The 19,558-nt window shown below is 36.0% G+C and overlaps 1 protein-coding gene across 2 annotated transcripts in view; it reads left to right on the top strand.

Annotated features, from left to right (window-relative positions):
* The window catches only part of ANKS1B (ankyrin repeat and sterile alpha motif domain containing 1B), a 409,696-nt gene that overhangs the window by 179,359 nt on the left and 210,779 nt on the right, over window positions 1-19,558 (top strand). For both annotated transcript variants that reach the window (XM_090140258.1, XM_090140254.1), the window contains exons 13-14: window positions 11,129-11,712; window positions 13,708-13,780. In XM_090140258.1, coding sequence (XP_089996384.1) covers window positions 11,129-11,712; window positions 13,708-13,780 — 657 coding nt within the window. The remainder of the gene's footprint in view (window positions 1-11,128; window positions 11,713-13,707; window positions 13,781-19,558) is intronic.

Here is a 19,558-nt window from a genome sequence, read left to right as displayed (position 1 = left end):
TAATAGAAGTAGTCTGAAAGGGACTGGTTTGCAAATTTTGCCTGAAACAGCTGCAAATCAATAATTTCTCTTTCCTATTTTCAGCTGGTCCTTTTAGCTCTCTGGATGCTTTTTGTTCTATGCTGGTAAGGGACTTTAATAATGTAACATTTGTGGTGGAACCTGAAATCTTCCAGGCTTATTCACTGTTCTTCCATGTTTGAACTATTTTCTAATGTTTGTTTTTTCTGTAACTAAATCTGGAAATGATCTAGTCATTTCTTCATTCTGTTAGCTTAATAAAGCTTCACATTGGCATTCCTAACAGTGATACTCAATTCAGAGCAGGTTAATTCTATGATCCAAATGCACATAACTTTCCAAAATGTCCTGAGCTGATATCTGGTATCATTTCATGCTCAGTGACATCCAGATGATCGTACTTCTAAATCTGATGAGTCATTTGGTAGATTTATCCAACGATCTACTTAAGTAGATGCTATGTTTTTAGTTTCTGTCAAATATGTGTGTCTGAGTCAGCTAAAGTGAGGTATATGCAGAAAATTTCTTCAAAACATAATTTAATTTGCAGTAATAGATTTTTTGAGATGTGTTGTCTATATGGGTACCACCATCTCTATTCCAAGTCTGCTAGCATTTGACTACAATGAAGCAATTCAAGTACATGAACAGAGAGGTCTATACCATTTGCAACATCCCAGAAACATTTTCTGTCTCTATCTACTTTCCCGGAAATACTCAGGTTTCCATTAATATGAGTGCCAGCCCTTGCAGCCAGTTTAGATACCTTACTGTGTCAAGAATGTCCATAGAGATCTGTATTTAGTCACCTGAATTTCTTCCCTCTTTTCACAGAATCTGCTTTTAAATGCCATAATGTGATGTTACCTTCGAAAGTAATTTGTGAAAAATAAACATTTTTAGAGGTTGTCACTGTATTTAGAAAAATAATATTAGCTAAATTCTTTTGCATGTAATTTTTTAGCTTCACAGATTGCTTAGGTCTGGAAGTCATCTGGTCCAACTCCCTGCTTAAGCAGGGACACCTAGAGTAGGCCCAGGACAATGTCTGGACTGCTTGCTGTTTTTCTTTCTTTCTTTGATTGATTTAAGATAAGTTATATTTTATAAATACTTTTCAAGATAATTTATATTCTACAAAGAATTGGAAAACTTTGCAGTTCCAGATGTAATCTTCCATGACTACAACTGTCTGCCTCTAGAACTAAACTACAATTCTACAGCCTGAGATATTTTTAGACATTTTTGAGATTTAGACACTTAATGTCCTTACTGCTTTATTTCTACTCCCTAGCAAGAAATTTTGCAAGAAGCAGTACCATTTCTTCAGTATTACTTTTCTTCTTGGGAACAGCATTAAATAAGTCATGTTAAATAAGGACATTAGTGTTGAGGCTTTTATTTTGCATTATTTCTTATTTAAGGTTTGATTCAGTATTTACAGACTTTGAAACTAAATTATAAGATGAAATAGAGTGTAGATAAGCATGTTTTTGTGATGAGAGAAAGAGAGAGGAAAGGAGATTCAATGAATCACAGACTCATAGGGCTTGGAAGTGACCTCTAGAGATCATCATGTCCAACTGCCTAGCTAAAGCAGGTTCACTACAGTAGGTCACACAGGTAGATGTCCAGATGAGTCTTCAATATCTCCAGAGGAGACCCAACAGCTCTGGGCAGCCTGTTCCAGTGGTTCATCACCCTCAGTAAAGAAGTTCTTCTTTGTGTTAGTATGGAAATTCCAGTGTTTCAGCTTGTGTCCATTGTCCCTTTTTCTATTGTTGCTCACCACTGAAAAGAGTTTAACCCCATCAACTTGACTGCCCCACTTTAGATATTGATAAAGTTAGGAGATGCCTTCTCAGCCTTCTCTTCTCCAGGATGATCAATCCCAGGTCACTCAGCATTTGTGTAGGTGATGCTCCAGGCCGCTAGTCACCTCTGTGGCTCTCCACTGGACTCTTTCTAGAAGGCATAGGCAAGCCACCTCGTATCCTATCTTAAGCATCTGAAAAATACTGCTCAGATCAGAAATAGATGCTTTATCAAGGTTAGTAATTGAAGAAGTGTGCCATCAGTGCAAATGCCAGAACATACATCTTCTGTTCTTTTGACTTTTGTCTTGGGACCAGTACTCTTTAGCATCTTTATTAATGACATAGATAGTGGGATTGAGTGTATCATCAGCAACTTTGCTGATGACACTGAGCTGAGTGATGCAGTTGATACAGCAGGAGGAAGAGATGCCATCCAGAGGGACCTTGATAAACTCGAAGGATTGGCCTATGTGAACCTGATGAGGCTCAACAAAGGAAAATACAAGGTTTCACACTTGGGTTGGGGTAATCCCAGATATAAATATAGACTGGGAGAAGAACTCCTTGTGAGTAGGCCTCTTGAGATGGACTTAGGAGTCCTGGTAAAAGAAAAACTTAACGTGAGCCAGCAGTGTGTGCTTGCAGTCTGGGAGGACAGCATTGTCTTAAGCTATATCCCAATAGGGGTGGCCAGGAGGGAGAGAGAAGTGATTGTCCCTCTCTGCACTAGTGAGGTCCCATCTGGAATATTGTGTCCAAGTCTGGAGCCAGCTGTACAGGAACGATGTCAAGCTTTTGGAGAAGGTCCAGAGGATAGCTGTGAAGATAGTCAAAGGGCTGGAGCCTATGAAGGCAGGCTGAAGGAGCTGGGCTTATTCAGTCTGGAAAAGAAAAAACTGTGGGGAGACCACGTTATGGCCTTCTATTATTTAAAGGGAAATTAAACAGGAGAGAAATCAACTTTTTACAAGGGTAGACAGTGATAAGACAAGGGGGGAATGGTTCTAAACTAATGGAGGGAAGATTTAGATTAGATGTTAGGGGAAGGTTTTTCACTGATAGGGTGGAAGGATGCTGGAACTCACCAGGCTGCCCAGAGAGGTTGTGCATGCACTATCCGTGGAGGTGTTCACGACTAGGTTGGATTGGACCTTGGACAACCTGATTTAGTACTTGATCTAGCGGTTGGCAACCCTGCCTGTGGCAGCAGGTTGGACTTGATGATCCTTGAGGTCTCTTCCAACCCAGGCAATTCTGTGATTCTGTACTGCTTCTGCTTGGAGACACCGTCATGTTACTTAGGAAAATCCTTTATTCCATGTAGAACTGTCGAAATTGTTGAGCAAAATCTCCATTTAGAAGTAGCACTTCAAAAATTCATTATTTTTTGAGTCCCTTTTGCATTGTCAATTAGTAAGCTTTGGTCCTAATTGGTGAAGGACTTTTCTATTCATTCCTTCTTTGCTTTTGATGTTTGAAATACCAGCAGTGGAACAACTTCATTAGATTCTTCCAGATTTCATTAGAATCTTCCAGGCTGGATGTGGCTCTGGGCAGCCTGGTTTAGTGGCTGGTGACCCTGCACATAGCAGGGGGGTTGAAACTAGATGATCATTGTGGTCCTTTTCAATCCAGGCTATTATATGATTCTGATTCTATGATTCATCAAATAGATTTGGTTTCAAGAGCTCATCTGTTATACTCATGTTGGTTTGCACAGATTTTAGTTATTAAGTGTCACCAAATTTTCCTTTTTTCCTTTTCCCTGCTGTATTATGTTGTCAAATTAACAGGCATTTTCTGAGTACAGCCACATCCCACTCAACTGCTAGCTTTCTCCTGCAAGAGATTACCACAGAATTTATCAATGCAATTATATGTAACTTTCTGCAAAATTACATTTTGCATCAATATCCATTCATTTTGGAGAATTTCTTATGAAAGATTGCTTGAGTGTTACAAAGTTTTACTGATTTTTTTTTTTTATTATTATTCTTTTTGCTGCATGGCAGACTTGAGATATTCTAACAGAATTTTAGCTTGAACCTGGGTGTTGAAATAGTCCGGTGAATCACTAGGAGGATGTTGAACATTATTTCTTTTGCATTAATTTTTTAATCTTTAAATCTGTAAACATATGTCAGAATTCTTATTTTGAAGAGCAGGTATAAGGCACATTCTTGTGCTGTGAAATGTGATGTTTCATGAAACTCTGTCTCATTAAAATATCTAGGAATCATTCCTTATATAGTCACATAGAAAGAAATCCTCATGGAAACAGCATTATGGAGGTGGCAGTTGCAGCTTTGTATTTTTGTCTAAGCTGAATCTTGCAGTTAAAAATTAACCCTGTGTGATCTATGTAAAAGTTACATTTCTGGCTGCCTCAAATACAGAATGCACTGCACAAGAAAAAAAAAAATCATAAGAACGTGCAGGAAAGTGAACACCACTCTATAAAAAATAAAATGTACTTGCACTGCATTGCACTTCTATTTCTGAAATTTTGAGCAAAAGCTATATTCGAATATTGTGATGTGCTTGGAATTAGCCATAATTACTAGCTAATATCCCTATTTACTGAAAGCTTTTTACTTCATTAGAGCCTGGCAAGTCATGTTCAGAAAACTCCATACCAAACTGTCTATACCCTCAAAATCTTTCTTATCTTCTGTAGTTTCTGATGGGTCAGTGTAAAACAGATTAGGAAAACATGGACAGTTAAACTTTTAGGAAGGTAGCAATAGGCAGTAGAATCCTTCTGTACGCAGTCAAGTGCAGACTGTAAAGTTTCATGATTGATTTCGCAATTATGACACTACTAAGAGCAAATACACAGTCCACAGAGACTTGTATTAGGGTTCTCAAGGGACTACATGGCTTTGAGAAGCTGGTAGCATTGGAACCTGGGCACAGAGCCTGGAAACAATTGTCACCAACCTTGCAAACCAGCTTCTGGTGGTACCAATAGATTTAGAAGGAAGCAGAAAAAGAAGTAGCAGTCCTGTTGGACACTGTTGTTCAGTTTCTGTGCTGTTGCTGTTGACAGCAGAAGCCAACGTTCTTTATTAGTTGTTCAGTAATCATGTTGTATCTCTCACACAAGTTCATGGTACCTTGCTATAACATTTCCTAGAGTGAGAAAATGTAGCGCTGCCTCGTCAAAGATATTTGCAGACAACAAAACTGCCACAAAAGATCTGGATCTTGATCAGAGCACCATGCTGTTTGCTGTGAAATAATGTCATACTGAAGAGAGAGTTGGAGCTCTTCAGCCTGGAGAAGAGAGCTCCTGTGGAACGTTATAGCGGCCTTCCAGTACCTGAAGGGGGCCTACAGGAAACCTGGGTTGGGATTTTTTATAATAAATAAAAATAATAGCAACAGGATGAGGGGAAATGGCTTTAAATTGGAAGAGGGTAGATTTAGACTAGATATTGGGAAGAAATTCTTTACTGTGAGAGTGGTGAGATAGTGGAACAGGTTGTCCAGTGAGGTTGTGGATGCACACCCCTTGAAGCATTCAAGGCCAGGCTGGATGAGGTTTTGAGCAACCTGGTCTATAGGGACCCTATAGCAGGGGGGTTGGAACTAGAGATTGTAATGGTCCCTTCCAACCCAAGCCATTCTGTAATTCTATGATTCTATGAATATTGCTACTTCAGTCTTTGCATCTTCTTTCTTACACATATTCCTGTTGAGTGTCCCATTTTATGATGTCACTTTGACAATACAACCGAGGTCACAAGTGGAGGTGTGTCCAAAGCAATTTTTACTATGAAAATAAGATGATGTTTCTTGCCATCCATCTATTACAAATGGTTTTAGCTTACATAAGTGGTCAGATGGGACAAGAGTGTACTCTCCAATAATTACTCAGGTGTGCATGTTTTATCTACCAATGCAGTGTGTGGATAAGATAGTTGAGATTATGATTTTTTGGTCAGATACTACATATGTGCAGAGTATACACCTAAAAAAGTCTTTTTGGATCAAACAAGAACAGAGCATGATTATATTACTCGTGCAGGTTTCCCAGTACGGTTGTTACCATAACCATAGAACAAACTTCTAGTGGATTTTTATTTTACATTAGAAACTCGTGCCATGGCAACAGCAATGCCTGTTAAAGATGTAACTCTGTCGTTTTAATTTATCTATTGCAGCTCTTTCATTACTACTATTAATAACTATGATTCTACTGAATGTATTTCAATTTTGAGGATGGAATCTCTTGAGATGCAAATGTGAATAAGCTGACTTCCAAGTTTACATGAATGCAAAATTTCTAAGTGAAAAATGGTATTCCATAGAGATTCATGTACCACAAGCAACTGTGCTGGGGTAAACCAGTGTGTAAATAGCTGATTGAATTGCTGTCTGCTGCCTAAATGACAGCATGATAATAGCAATATTTATCTGTAGCTTTGAGATTATGGTAGAATTGAATTAATTTTGTTCCAAAAGTAAAATGTGTTCCATGCAATACAGATAGGGCAGTATCACAATGATTTTCATAAGTAATAGGAAAGCTGTGGGTTCACTTGTAACAACACTAAAATTCTATTTATGTTTTGGTGTTTAGGGTAATATTTACAAGTAAAAAGATAAGAAGGGATGACAAGCAGTATATGGTGAGGAAGCAGGATCTAAGATCTTTTTCTATTGGATTTTTTTTTTTTTAAAGATTAGAAAAATAAACATTGATACAAAAAGAAATCAAATAGTTTATAACCGGAAAGTTCCTTCCATCAGAATTTGATTTGAGAGCTTTACCCTCTCTGCCTATTTTCTTCTCCAGTATCCCCATATCTTCTATTCGCAGAAGATTTATGCAAAAGACTGTGAAAAAGCAAAACTATTAAAATTAACAAATTGCTTACTGAAGATTGATCTATGTAGTACAGTTTCATGCCGTATTCTTTGCTAGTATCATTTGAGATGGTTCTAAAAGACAAAACAAAACAGAAGTGAGGCAACTAATGAAAAGGTTCAAAAACATGATAAAATTAGGAGATCGAACAGTTTAGGAATGGACAGCCCAAATTTCTGGGATGTATGGATTCAAGATTAATTCCATCCACACAGGACATTGGCAGATTGTTAAATAGATCTTACTAATGCACAGAAGTTTTCAAAATAGAGGAATAATTTTGATATATTGGAAAAAAAATACATGAAATAATAAATAAAATGCCAATTGTAAGCTAAGAAAGGAAGGATTGTTTTGTTTAATTTTTTTAGGCATGGTTGCTTTGAAGTTCTTGGGAGTGAGATCTTATTAGATCATTCACGTGGGCAATGAAGACATACAGTTGCAGTTTTAGAGATATTGTAATTTAAAAAGGATTCCTAATATCTCATGCTTCAGTTACTGAAACAATAAATACTGATTTGTTAGGAAAAAAAAAAAAAAAACAACCTTACTTACTCTAAAAAATTAATTTATGATTATTTATTGCAGGGATTTTTTTTTATTTTTTTTTTTAACTCTGACTTATTTAGAGCAATTCAGTGAGTAATATGCTATTATATTGATTAGAGCAGTGATATGGTCCAGTTCAATATTCTTCTTAGATTAGCTCCAGTAGGAAATGAAAAGAATATTACAAAACTATATTAAAAGACATTTAAGGATTAAGTTACAAATTCAAAGATCAGAAGATTTAGAGTTGTGATTGGATAATAGAAGACTTTGTTTTGGAGGGACCTCTCAAGGTCGTCTAATCCAGCACCCTGTTTGGATCATCAGATCAGACATGATCTTTCCTAGCCAACCTAAAAAACCTCCACAGATGGAGACGCCACCTGTCTGGATAATCTGTTCTAGGACTATGGTGCTGCATGCATGCTACATGCTTCTTAACATTCTTCATAACTGCACGCTCTATTTTCTTGACAACCCCAGTCCTTTTTATTGCCCAATACAGTTTTGGTCTGCATTGTTCAAAATCATGGGGTGAAAGAAGTATAGCTATGAGATCTTTTCTTCCTTTGTAATATAGTTATCAAAGTTCTTCGTTAAAATTAAAGGTATCAAGGAAAATAAATAACAGCAGTGGCAGCTGAATACTGGACAGAGAATATTCCATCTCTGCTGGAGTTGTTTTTGATCAAGGCAAACCAGACTTTATCCAAGTAGTCATTAACAGCAAATTAACAGCAAATGCTTTTTGAATGCTCAATTTGAGACTGGGTCTGACTGATGTCAATAACAAATTAGAAAATATTTTGTGTTGAATAATGTTAAATACCGTGGACAAAGCAAATTTCAAAGAATATCAAATTGAATGCTCAAAATCTGTAGATATTTTCAGTGTGATCTTGTTGTGCCTTATTTCTTATTTGTCAAATTAAAATGTTATCACATTATAGCCTCACTTTATAAAGATATGTGAATTCATATTTGTGAACTATGTGGATAATGATCATCATGCAAAAGTTTCATGAGCTGCTGATAAATTTGTCATTTTAAGAAGGATTTCAATGGTATGCAGTAATAAGTGCAGGTATGCAGAAAATGTCTACCTCTTTTGAACAAGGAGGATATAATATGTTGAATTGCTCCTCTTCCACTAAGCAAACTTCAATCTGAACACTAGATGAAACAAGCAGTTGTTTCATTTTATTTTTTTTTTAAATAGTAGGTGATTATGTAAAAAGTGAAAAACAGTGTTGACAAAGAAGACTAAATGTTACACAGGCAACGTTTCCATCTTTCCTGTCTTAAAGTATTTGCATTTACATCTTGATGCCCTGTTGTTTTTTTAAAGGTGAAAGTTAGAGGTACAATAATATACATATTCTTATGTGTGCAATACAGTAACTGTACTTAAAGATCATGCTGCATTCAATATGTTCATAATTTTTTCTATCCATTGCAAAAGTCTTCCACTTCAACTAACATAATAACTGAAAATAATGTTTTGATACGGTGTCACTGCACCATTGCTGTAAAGAAGTGAGATGCACTTTTTAGTGGTCACTACGTATATTTAATAACCACAGAAGAATGAGATTACTCAGAAACAGTTTTTGTCTATAGGAGTAAAGTAAACAAAATTAGGACATGAGATGACATTAGCACTGGACAGTCTGTACTGTTAAACTTTTATGTGGATTTTGGCAAGATTTAGCTAAGACCAAGTAGTACCCACCTAGACAGTGTCAAGGTGTAGCTTAACTTTTAGCTGAGGTTGGAGACCATTCCCAATTACTGGATGTGTCAGCTGTCTTGGACGTTAAGCAAATAATTTTTCTAGATCCTAAGAATAGTATTTAGCTATTTTTATTTACTAGTATATATGTAGAAAAGATTTTACTGAAGTTTGTGTAGATCACAGGATCACAGAATGGCCAGGGTTGGAAGGGACCTCAAGGATCATGAAACTCCACTCCCCCTCCCACATGCAGGGCCATCAACCTCCTCATTTAATGCTAGACCAGGCTGCCCAGGATATTAGATATTAGTGAAATCCTTGACATACAGGTGTATGTCTTTTCTTTTCCCTGATTTACTCTTCCTTTCTTTCTTTCCCAAAAAACACATCTGTTTCTTAAGTGAATTCAGCAGACAGCTCTAAGTCTTGTCTCTGAAATACTGGAATAGAATTCAGTTGATTATTAAGATGTCTAAGTGGAGGCATCTGATTATAGTCACTGGTAGTCTAATAATACAGTTAACGGAGAGTAATATAGATAGTAACAAATGTGAAGTAAATAGATGAGTAAATAAATAAGAAAGAGAATATAATAAATAGGTAAGAATAAATAAATGTGGAGGTTGGTGGCCATGCCTGTGGGGTTGGAAATGCATGATCCTTCAAGTCCCTTCCAACATGGGCCATTCTGTGTGGTTCTGTAATACAGAGTATTACTATACAGAATATAGTAATACAGAAAGTAATTCGCTTGACCACAATATTGAGTTATTGAGTGTGTGGCACCACTATCTAGGATCTATTGACTGTCAAACTGGTCAGAGACTATAGTGGAAGCTTGCATGCTTAGTCTTACAGATATGTAAAAGGAGACTTCTTAATCTGAAGTTGAATCTCAGCTACTGAATTTTTCATGAAAATGAAAATCATCAAAATAAATCATTATATCATTAATATCTTTCATGCCACGTTCACCTTCTAAATTGTAGATTTGCAATTAACCCATCAACTTTCAGTAATGAAAGAAAGAATGTCCTAAGTCCTCCTTTTCTCATGCAGATCTTTTAGCAGATAATGGAAAACTACTCACATTATTTGGAAATTATGACAGAATACTGTGTTTGAATCCTTCTGGTGGTTCTTGCTGTGCATACAGTCCTACAGTTAAGAGTCTGCTATATGTATATGTGCAACTTCTAGCAAGAATGAGGTGTCATCTCTCATGAAGTAGTTTCTGAAGATGCAGCTGTTAGTGAGGATACAGTTATTTGGAATAGAATATGCTAACTTAATGCCACATCAATACAAGATGTTATCCATAGGAACACTTTAAATGATTAATTAGAAAAAGGTAGAAAAAAGTTTCAGTAATTTTCTTCTGGTCCTTACGGAAACAGATAGAAAAAAAACATGTACACTGAGAATTCTGTCGAAAAGTATATTTTTCAGTAGCGCTCTCTTTTTTCTGCTAAATTTTTATAAAACTTGATTCAGAATTTAAAGAAAAATCTTGATTTACAATTATTTGACAGAATTATTTCTGTAATTCTGAAGCTATTCTTATAAGTTCCTTGAAATAAAAATACTCAGAATCTATTCTTTAGAGAGTGTAAAAAGGCACAATGGAGTAAATTCACTATTTTTTCATAATGACTATTAAAGTGACTATTAAAAAATAAATTAGCAGTCCTGGTGATACAGATTCTTTTTGTTTTATTGCCTAGTAAGGAACTAGATAATTCCTTGTACAAAGTTGTATATTTTGAATGCATTTCAGTTCAGTAACTAATTAAAAGAGACACCTCAAACTGATAGAATAGGAATGAACTGCTTTATTTTATAAATTTACTTTTTCCTGGAATGTATGTATAGTGCTGAGTAGTTTTGGCTGTCTTTCAACCAGTCAGGATAAATTAATCAAGTTCAAGGAGAGAATTGTTTTTTAAGAGAATAATAAATCAATTCTTGTCATATCTTTTCTTTCTGAATAAAAAAAACAAACAAACCAAAAACAGGAAGCATAAAAAATAGATTTTGCAAAGTAAGTTTTTCATTGCTTATGGAATTTTATCATACTTTTTTTTTTTTTTTTCCCTTACAAGATATTCTCGATATTCTCTTTCATTTCAGAGCGTCTTTGTCAGGGAGAAACATCCACTGAAAGTGAGCTTCCCGAAGGGCACCCTACTGAGCAGTTTGCAGGCTTACTTCATGGATCATCACCTGCATGTGACCCACCTGATAACCCACTCCAGCTGTACAGCAAAAGAAACCAGTGCAGTAGTCCACTGGACAAAAGCATTTTGAGCAAGAGCACAATGCAGCAGATGCAGCTACGGAAAGAAAGCAACACTGATCCTCCTGTTAAGAAAAAAAAGCCACCAGTTGTAAACAGAACCATATTTCACTCTAAAACTAAACCAGTGGAAAATCATACACTGGTTGGCACATCAACGAGGATAAGTGAACAGTGGGTGATTACTACTGGAGGATTTGTTGAACGAGCATGCACACTTGGGAGAATACGATCTTTACCAAAGACTTTGCTTGAAATGCATTTGTGCAAAAATGTTTCAAAATCCGATTCTAATCTTATCACCCATCCACCAAGTGGCAAAAAAGCAAGAAGCAACTGGAGTGAACCCACACCAAGTCAACAGTGCTCCAAAGGAAATTCTGAGAGAACACCTTCCTTCACATCAGAATGGGAAGAAGTAAGTTTTGGCCATTTTTAAGAACAAGCAAATATATAGTGTTATGAAAATACTGTTATTTTTCCCCGTTTCGGAGATTAAATAATAAATAGATCTTCCACATTACAAATCCTGAGAATATACCATAGACCATAGTGTAATGCAAAGTAGCTCAACAGCTGGCACAAAATGCCCTGTATTTTTATTCAGAATGCTGTATTTTTAATGAAGTCTATTGTTTCCATAGTGAATGAAGTCAACTAGAAGTAATGCTATAATTTGTTGTGACATTGAATTTATTTTCTACTAAAGCCCTCACCGCTGACACTAATAACGTTGGAAAAAGCATTGTAGCAATGGTCGTTATTTATATGTTCTCTAATTATTTCCCACCACCACAATGCTTCCCAACAAGGGACACGAGAAAACAGCAGGAATAGAGTCTAAGATTTTTGGTTGATTTTTCATTTCCCAAACCCTCTATGAATAACACACCCTCTAATGGTACACAACATTTGGCACACACTTGATTCTTGTGACATGGGAATGTACTTGTAGCTACAATGAATTCAGGGCTATTAAGGCAAATTTCTACCCTGAATGTAAGATACACATGCTTGCTCATACAAAAGACTTTATTTTATTCTTACAGGTTGGTTTAAAAAAAGTTCTATACAGTTTTCTCCTTATTTTTTTACTTTCAACTGTGCTAAGGTTTGAAAAATGTAAGCAATTCTTCATAGACATGAAAGCTCAAATCTTACTGAGGTAGATTAACAATGTGAAGTGTTTGTATGCTTACTGCTATTACAGGGAAGCAAGCATTTGTCTTTAAAATTACTGCCGTGGGAATGTGTATGCATCTTCAGAGTACTGTTTTATTTCAGGGAAAAAAAAAAAAAAGTTTGTTTGTGTAATTGATTACTTTTCTAGGAAAATGTTTCCAGCTCATTTAAATGACTGGGTTGATAAGATATCTGAAGGTAGTTTTTGTTTAAAGGAGAAACCTACTCATTGGAAAAGTACTTAGGATGAGATTGTGATCTTATTAGCCTAGATATGTTGAAATCTTGAAATTAGTCAGTTTGCTTTTTAAGGAGGAGTTCAATGTTTTGTAGTTATTAAATTAAGAAAAATGCAATTTATCAAAAAATTAGGTATGAATTCTAAATCTGCAGATTCTTACATGAATCCCAAATTTTCTTTGTCACCAGTGACAAATAAATAGTATTAAAAAAGGAGTCAGTTTTCCCAGTAGTCCTAACATTAATGTCGGTAGAATCAAGTTCACTGTGTCTGCCTTCTTAGACAACCTTAGATTTTTTTAGTTTTTTGTGTGTTCTGCTCTTATGGAAAATATAGTAGGTATACATTCAGGCATAGTCTGTACAATGTAATTTAAAATTATGCAAATAAGCTTTGGGATGAATGTAGTACTGTTTCACAAGTGGTATATGTGGGCACAGCTATGTTTCATACCTATGCCAGTGGCCTTGGGGCAGACACAAAAAAGAGAGCTAGAAGTTTTCTGAAAATCTTAACAGGAATGATTTAGTACTCTATAACACACAAAAAATATTTTTATGCATTAATATTACTGCTTAAGTTGTCTTCTACTGAATTACATCAGCCATCAAATAAAATAAGCCTATACAATTAAAATCTATTCTGACAAAGATTTTATACATGTATTTTTCTCCTTTGTATCCATGTACAGAAATATGACAAAGTAGTTTCAAAAACTGAGATGACCCTAATCATCAGTAGGACAGGAACTGTAGGTAAAGAAACATTAGTTTCACCAGTTTCAAACTTTAGCTTTCAATGTATTCAAATATGTTGCAAAATAAATAATGAAGTGGAGAAATTAGTTGTCATCATTTCATTTTTGCCTTGTTCAATTTTGCTTACACTGTTGCCTTAATGAGAGTAATAATGCCAGAATTTCACACATGAAAACCCAAAAATAATGAAGATGACACTCATCAATTGTTTTCACTGTTCACTTTTTTGTAGATTGATAAAATCATGAGTTCCATAGATGCTGGAATTAATACTGGACTTGGAGAGATGAATGATCATGCTACAAGTAAGGAAAAACAACTAACTCCTGTTTAATTATTAGTTGTCTGTAGGGAAACCACAGATAAGATATTGCTAAGTAACCTGCTGTGTTGAAATCATTTGAAAGTATTTGAATAACCATGAACAGAATCGATGTTGTTTACTTTTAGAGATGCATTAGGACCAGTATCCTGGAGCTGTTACTTTAAATAGCATATTGGAATCATTAACGTTGTTTTGAAATCTTATCAGAAAAAATGCTTCTTCATAATGAAGCCCTTCTACTGTAGGGATGTTTTCCAATCTTTTTCAGCTGTTTTTTTTTTTTTTTTTAATGATAGGATACGCAGTATATGGTCCAATAGCTGCTGTCAGTTTTTAAAGTTGGATAGGCTGGATAGCTGGACTGAATAGAATGCAGTTCAGCAAGACCAAGTGCCAGGTCCTGCACTTCTCCCACAAGAACCCTAGAAACGCTACAGGCTAGGGCAGAATGGCTGGAAGACTGTTTAGAGAAAATAATATGGTGGTATTGGTTGATGCTCCGCTGAACATGAGCCAGCAGTGTGTGCAGGTGGCCAAGAAGGCCAATGGCATCCTGGCTTGTATCAGAAATAGTGCTGCCAGTTGAAAATCCCTCTGTACTCAGACCTGGCGAGGCTGCACCTTGAGTACTGAATTCAGTTTTGGCCCCTCACTACAAGACCCTGGAGGGCCTGGAGAGTGTTCAGAGAAGGGCAACAAAGCTGGCGAGGGGTCTGGAACACAAGTCTTATGGGGAGCAGCTGAGGGAACAGATTATTCAGTCTGGGGAAGGGGAGGCTCAGGGGTGACCTTATCACTCTCTACAACTACCTGAAGGGAGGTTGTGGTGAGGTGGGGGTCGCCCCCTTCTCCTATGTAACTATCAACAGGACTAGAGGGAATGGCCTCAAGCTGTACCAGAGGAGATAGAAGTGGATGTTAGTAAAAACTCCTTCTGAGAGTCGGGTGCTCGAACAGGATGCCTAGGGAGGTGGTGAAGTCAGCATCTCTGGAGGTGTTCAAGAAGCATTGAGATGTTGTACTGAGAGACATGGGTTAGTGGGAAATACTGGTGATAGGTGGATAGTTGGACTGGGTGATCTTAGAGGTGTTTCCCAACCTTGGTGATTCTATGATTCTGTGATTCGATGTTATCTAGTACTGCTTTGAGCAAATATTTGGGACAGTACTAAAAATGTCGTTGACAAGCTAGCGACTGGTGTTTGCAATGATGGGAAAATTTGCAACCTTCCCTACTGTGGTGAATTCTAAGAACTCTAAGTTATGAATAGCTTGTTGGTGTGTTAGCAAAAATCTGTGCAACTGTGCTGACAAGAATTTTGGAAGTATTTTGTGTTTTTTCTAACTGACAGAAAGAAAACTGACAGGCATGACTGAATAATTTGGTCTGGAGGCATAGTTATGTTAACTCACCTGTACCAGCACATTCCTGAGGCACAGTGATGTTAACTCGCTTGTACTGGCACGTTTCTGCTAGCAATTCCATGCAATTCCACAGGTTTGTGTATCAGTCAGAGGACTATGTACACATCTTATTACTTAAGATTAAAAAAAAAAAAAAATTAACAACCATCCATTTCACAAAGCATCATATCCGTACCAGATAAAACTGTCATCAATTAAGCAGTGTTGACACAGCTACTTTAATGTTTTCTGGACAGTGAGAAGAGAATCTAGGAAAATGAATAAATAACTGATTTGAATACAAATACAATTGCAGATGCAGATTTTGTTTTGGTAAAAAAAAGTTGGGAAGCAATATAATGAAAACTGCTAGGCATATTGTCCTGGAAGACTGTTTTTTCCTTCTGAAACTTACAGTGTTGGTAGGAAGAATTATTCATCTCCTAGCTTTATCTTTGCAGATGGTAGCTTCTGAAGATATAAGAAATTCAGGATTTGCTGCTTATTATTTTTTATCCTGATAATACACAGGCAATGCACTCAAAATCAGGCCTCTATTAAGAAATTGTACAACAAGTAAGAGCTGTGCTTGAGACAAAAGCAAAAATATGAGTACGCAGATTTGCAAAAGTAGGGATATGCAAGCATTATTCTGTCCCTTCCATTAATTAGCCACCATTTCTTTTTCTTGTAATATCAAAAAAAAAAAAAAAAATCTCACAGCAACACTTGTCATCAGGCATTTTGTGACTTCTTCTGTATGCATTATTTTTCTTGGCATTGAAATGTGGCATTTGGTTCTTCAGCTCTTTCAACTGGCAGATCCTTTGGTTTCTTTCCCCAGAAGGAACTCTTGACTTGCAATTTTCCTGTTCGGTGTGCAGCTGCCTGCAAACCAACATTTTTTTTTCCTTTCTGCCATCTCCTAATGGTCTTCAGCTTGTTTAGAATTATGATCTGATTTTGCTCTTAATGATGGAATCAAGTTATATGTATTATGAATCAAACCAAAACTACATTTCTGTAAATGTAATCAACACACAGACTGTAATTAAGTCATCTCTTTTGGTTGTATTTCCTTTCTGTTGCATATTCCTCAGAGTTCTTGCCCAATTCCATGCAGATTTGATGTTGTCTGGATCCCAGTGCATTTTATTTAGTTTTATCTGCCCAAGTGCTGTAGCTCTGACATAAACTCCATCTCAGAACTTGACATTCATCTTTTCTCTTCCTAGCTCTGTGCTAATATTTCAGATTATGTGGCCTATAACTTGGAAGGAAAACTAAGTATTATCAGATAGTAATCTGAAATACTTCATCTGTTTACATATAAAGATATGAGTTTGGGTACCTGTATTTTTTCTATATATATATATTTTAAAAAATTAACCAATAGATATTAAAAATTAAAAATGAATTATTTAATGTTCAGGCTGTACAAGTGAAGATGATTTCTGTTCATGTAGATCTGAAACCAGCTAAATTATTGAGCATTGTTTTTAGGAAGCTTCACTTTCCTTGTCTAATTTATTTAGAGAGGAAGTGTTGACATTATTTAAAAAAAACAATGTGTGCCTTAAGATCTTGAACATGGTATTAGTTAGAGCTATTGAATATCAGTTGGTATCCCTGAAAGCAAAGAAGAATATGGTTGTACTTGGTACAAATCCAAAACCATAGGACTTGATAGTAATTAGAGATCTGGTTATTGTGGCAGTTGTTGGAAAAGAAAGCTACCAAGAAAAACAAGTCTCAAGGAGGGAGATGTCAATAAATATAGGGAATTTATTTATGGAAATGTCTAAGATGCACATTTTCCTGGAAGTGTTTAAGGTTGGGTTGGATGAGATCTTGAGCAACCTGGTCTAGTGGAAAATGTCCCTGCCCATGACAAGGAGGTTGGAAGTAGTTCACCTTTGAGATCACCCAACTTAGTCCATGATTCTGTGAAATTTTTTGAGTTCTTCAACAGAACACTACTAAAGGCATAATTATGAGGCTACATTAGTTGAAAAAAAAAAAAAATGTAAGTAAACTAGTTTGCATAAATTGTTTCATTTTCTTTCAACTTAGAAATAACGAGAAAAATTTCTCTTTCTGCTAAAGATAGAAGAATAATGCAAGCATGTACAGACAAGCCAGAGGTGCCAAAGCACTCAGTGAGATGCAACGAGCAAGTTAAATAAAGATTTAATATAATTATACTGGTATGTTAATAAGGAGAACAACAAAGAAATCTTTGGCACCTTAGAACTTGGTACTGTAGGAAGGGGAAAGCTGCTCATGGTAGGTACAGAGAAGGCAAAAATGTACAATAACCTTTTATCACACACTACCTGAAAATATCATCAGTGAGCATATGGCATGCATAGTTAATCCAAGGGCTAGGACCTCAATGGTAGATAAGGAAAGAGCAGGGTTTTTTAGCTTAGATATCTTAAAGTTGATTTTATTAACTTCATCTTGTGTTTCATAACTGTCTGAAATAAGCTTAGACCCAACAGTGGGTTTTTTTGAGAATTTTTGGAGGATGGTTGAGTTACCTACAGACTAAAGGAGGATAACGTAGAGCTTATATTTAAAAGGGGTGAGGAAGGAGAGTGTGAGGAATTATTTTCAATTCATAGAAGAGTTGCTGAATGAATGAAAAACTTAATATAGAAAATAGCAATGAAATAGGTAGCAGACAACATTGGATTTGTCAAGAGCAAAATTATTAAGGCAGTCTAATGTCCTGCTATTAGCAGGTACCAGCTTTTATAGTTAAAAAAAAATCAACAGATGCCAAGTATTCTGATTTCAGCTAAACTTTTGACAACGTCTCATATATTTTTATTTTGAACAAATTAAGTCACCGTGGCTTGATGAAAATAACAGTAGGTTAGGTAGATAAATCTCAACCTTAATGTCTAAATTTAGACTTTTACTATGCAGACTGCATTAAGGACTTCCAAACTAGTTGTATGTAACTAGATAAGCAGGCACCTCCTCAGTACTGTTCATTAGCAAAAGGTCTGAAGCATAGCAAAGGGCATTGGAAGTATCAATCAAGGGAGCTTAGAAGACCTCCTCGGATATAGATGACAAATCTAGCTGAGATGAATCTCCGTATCTTCTCTCCAGGACAAAATTTTAAGGACAAATATAATGAAGCATTCAAATCGATTATTAGGGATATTGTGACCTCTGATACATTCAGTATATTCTTTAAAGATTTATGGATATTTGCCATATATTAAAAAATCGGTTTTGGTAAAACTAACCTTATCTAGAGTCAGTTGAATAGGTTGGGTTTTAAGTCCTTTCAGCCCTTTCTGTAATTAATCTAGTTTGATAATATGATTTAGATTGAACCCATCTAGAAGGTGGAGTTTAGTAAATTGAACAGCTGTCCTTTTTCTTTTTTTTCCAGCATAGTAGATACTTCTACTGATTAGTAACATATATTTTGCAAAGGATTTAGAAAAGCTAATATCTTTAAATATCAGCCATCTGCACTTCTCTGGTAAAAAGAAGAAACACTTCAATTTCATATTTTCTTTGCCTAATTATAAACATATTTTTCTAGAATAAAAATCTCTTTCAAGGCATGCTAAGCAGTATTTCTGTTAGTTGGAGCCTAGTAGCTGTTCAGATGTATGTGATTCAGAGGTTATTCTGCAAGTCATTAAAAAGGAAACGATCAAGGAGTTTTCTACTTTGGAGATAATTTTTCAGCATGGGTAATGGCTATCATATCATCATGATTAAAGTAAAAATTGTTTCAAACCAGAGTAATTAAAATAAAGACAAGGAAAATAATTATGAAAAGTAATTCCCACATCAAGTCAGTCTACAGTCAGCTTAGGACTGAGCTTGCATGTTCTAGCACATGGAGGCTGATTTACAATCTCATAATTCTGTTAATGATTAATTATTGTTTGGATACTGTCCATATATACAACGCAAGTGCACTGTAGTCAAGTTTTCTTTGCTTAGTTGAACATGTCCCTGACCCTGAGTGCCCTTGTATCTAGAGAACTGTATTCAGTTATGGGCCCCTCACTACAAGAAAGACATGAAGGCCCTGAAGCATATCTAAAGAATCAAAATAAAGCTGGCAAAGGGTCTGAAGCACAAGTCTTATAAGATAGGTGGGGGGGGAACTGGAATTCCATCTGGAGAAGAGAAGGCTCAGGGGAGACCTTATTGCTCTCTACAACAACCTGAAAGGCAGTTGCAGTGAGGTGGGGGTTGATTTCTTCTCACAGGAAACAGCAATAGGATGAGAAGTAATAGCCTCAAGTTGCATCAGAGGAGGATGACTCAGGTTGGATGTTAGGAACCATTTCTTCTTGGAAAGAGTGATAATACA

Source organism: Phasianus colchicus, chromosome 1 (assembly GCF_987193195.1).
Source record: "Phasianus colchicus chromosome 1, bPhaCol1.hap1.1, whole genome shotgun sequence".
NCBI classification, from domain to species: Eukaryota; Metazoa; Chordata; class Aves; order Galliformes; family Phasianidae; genus Phasianus; species Phasianus colchicus.
Note: the sequence above shows the minus strand (reverse complement) of the source record. Positions and strands in the feature narration are given on the sequence as shown.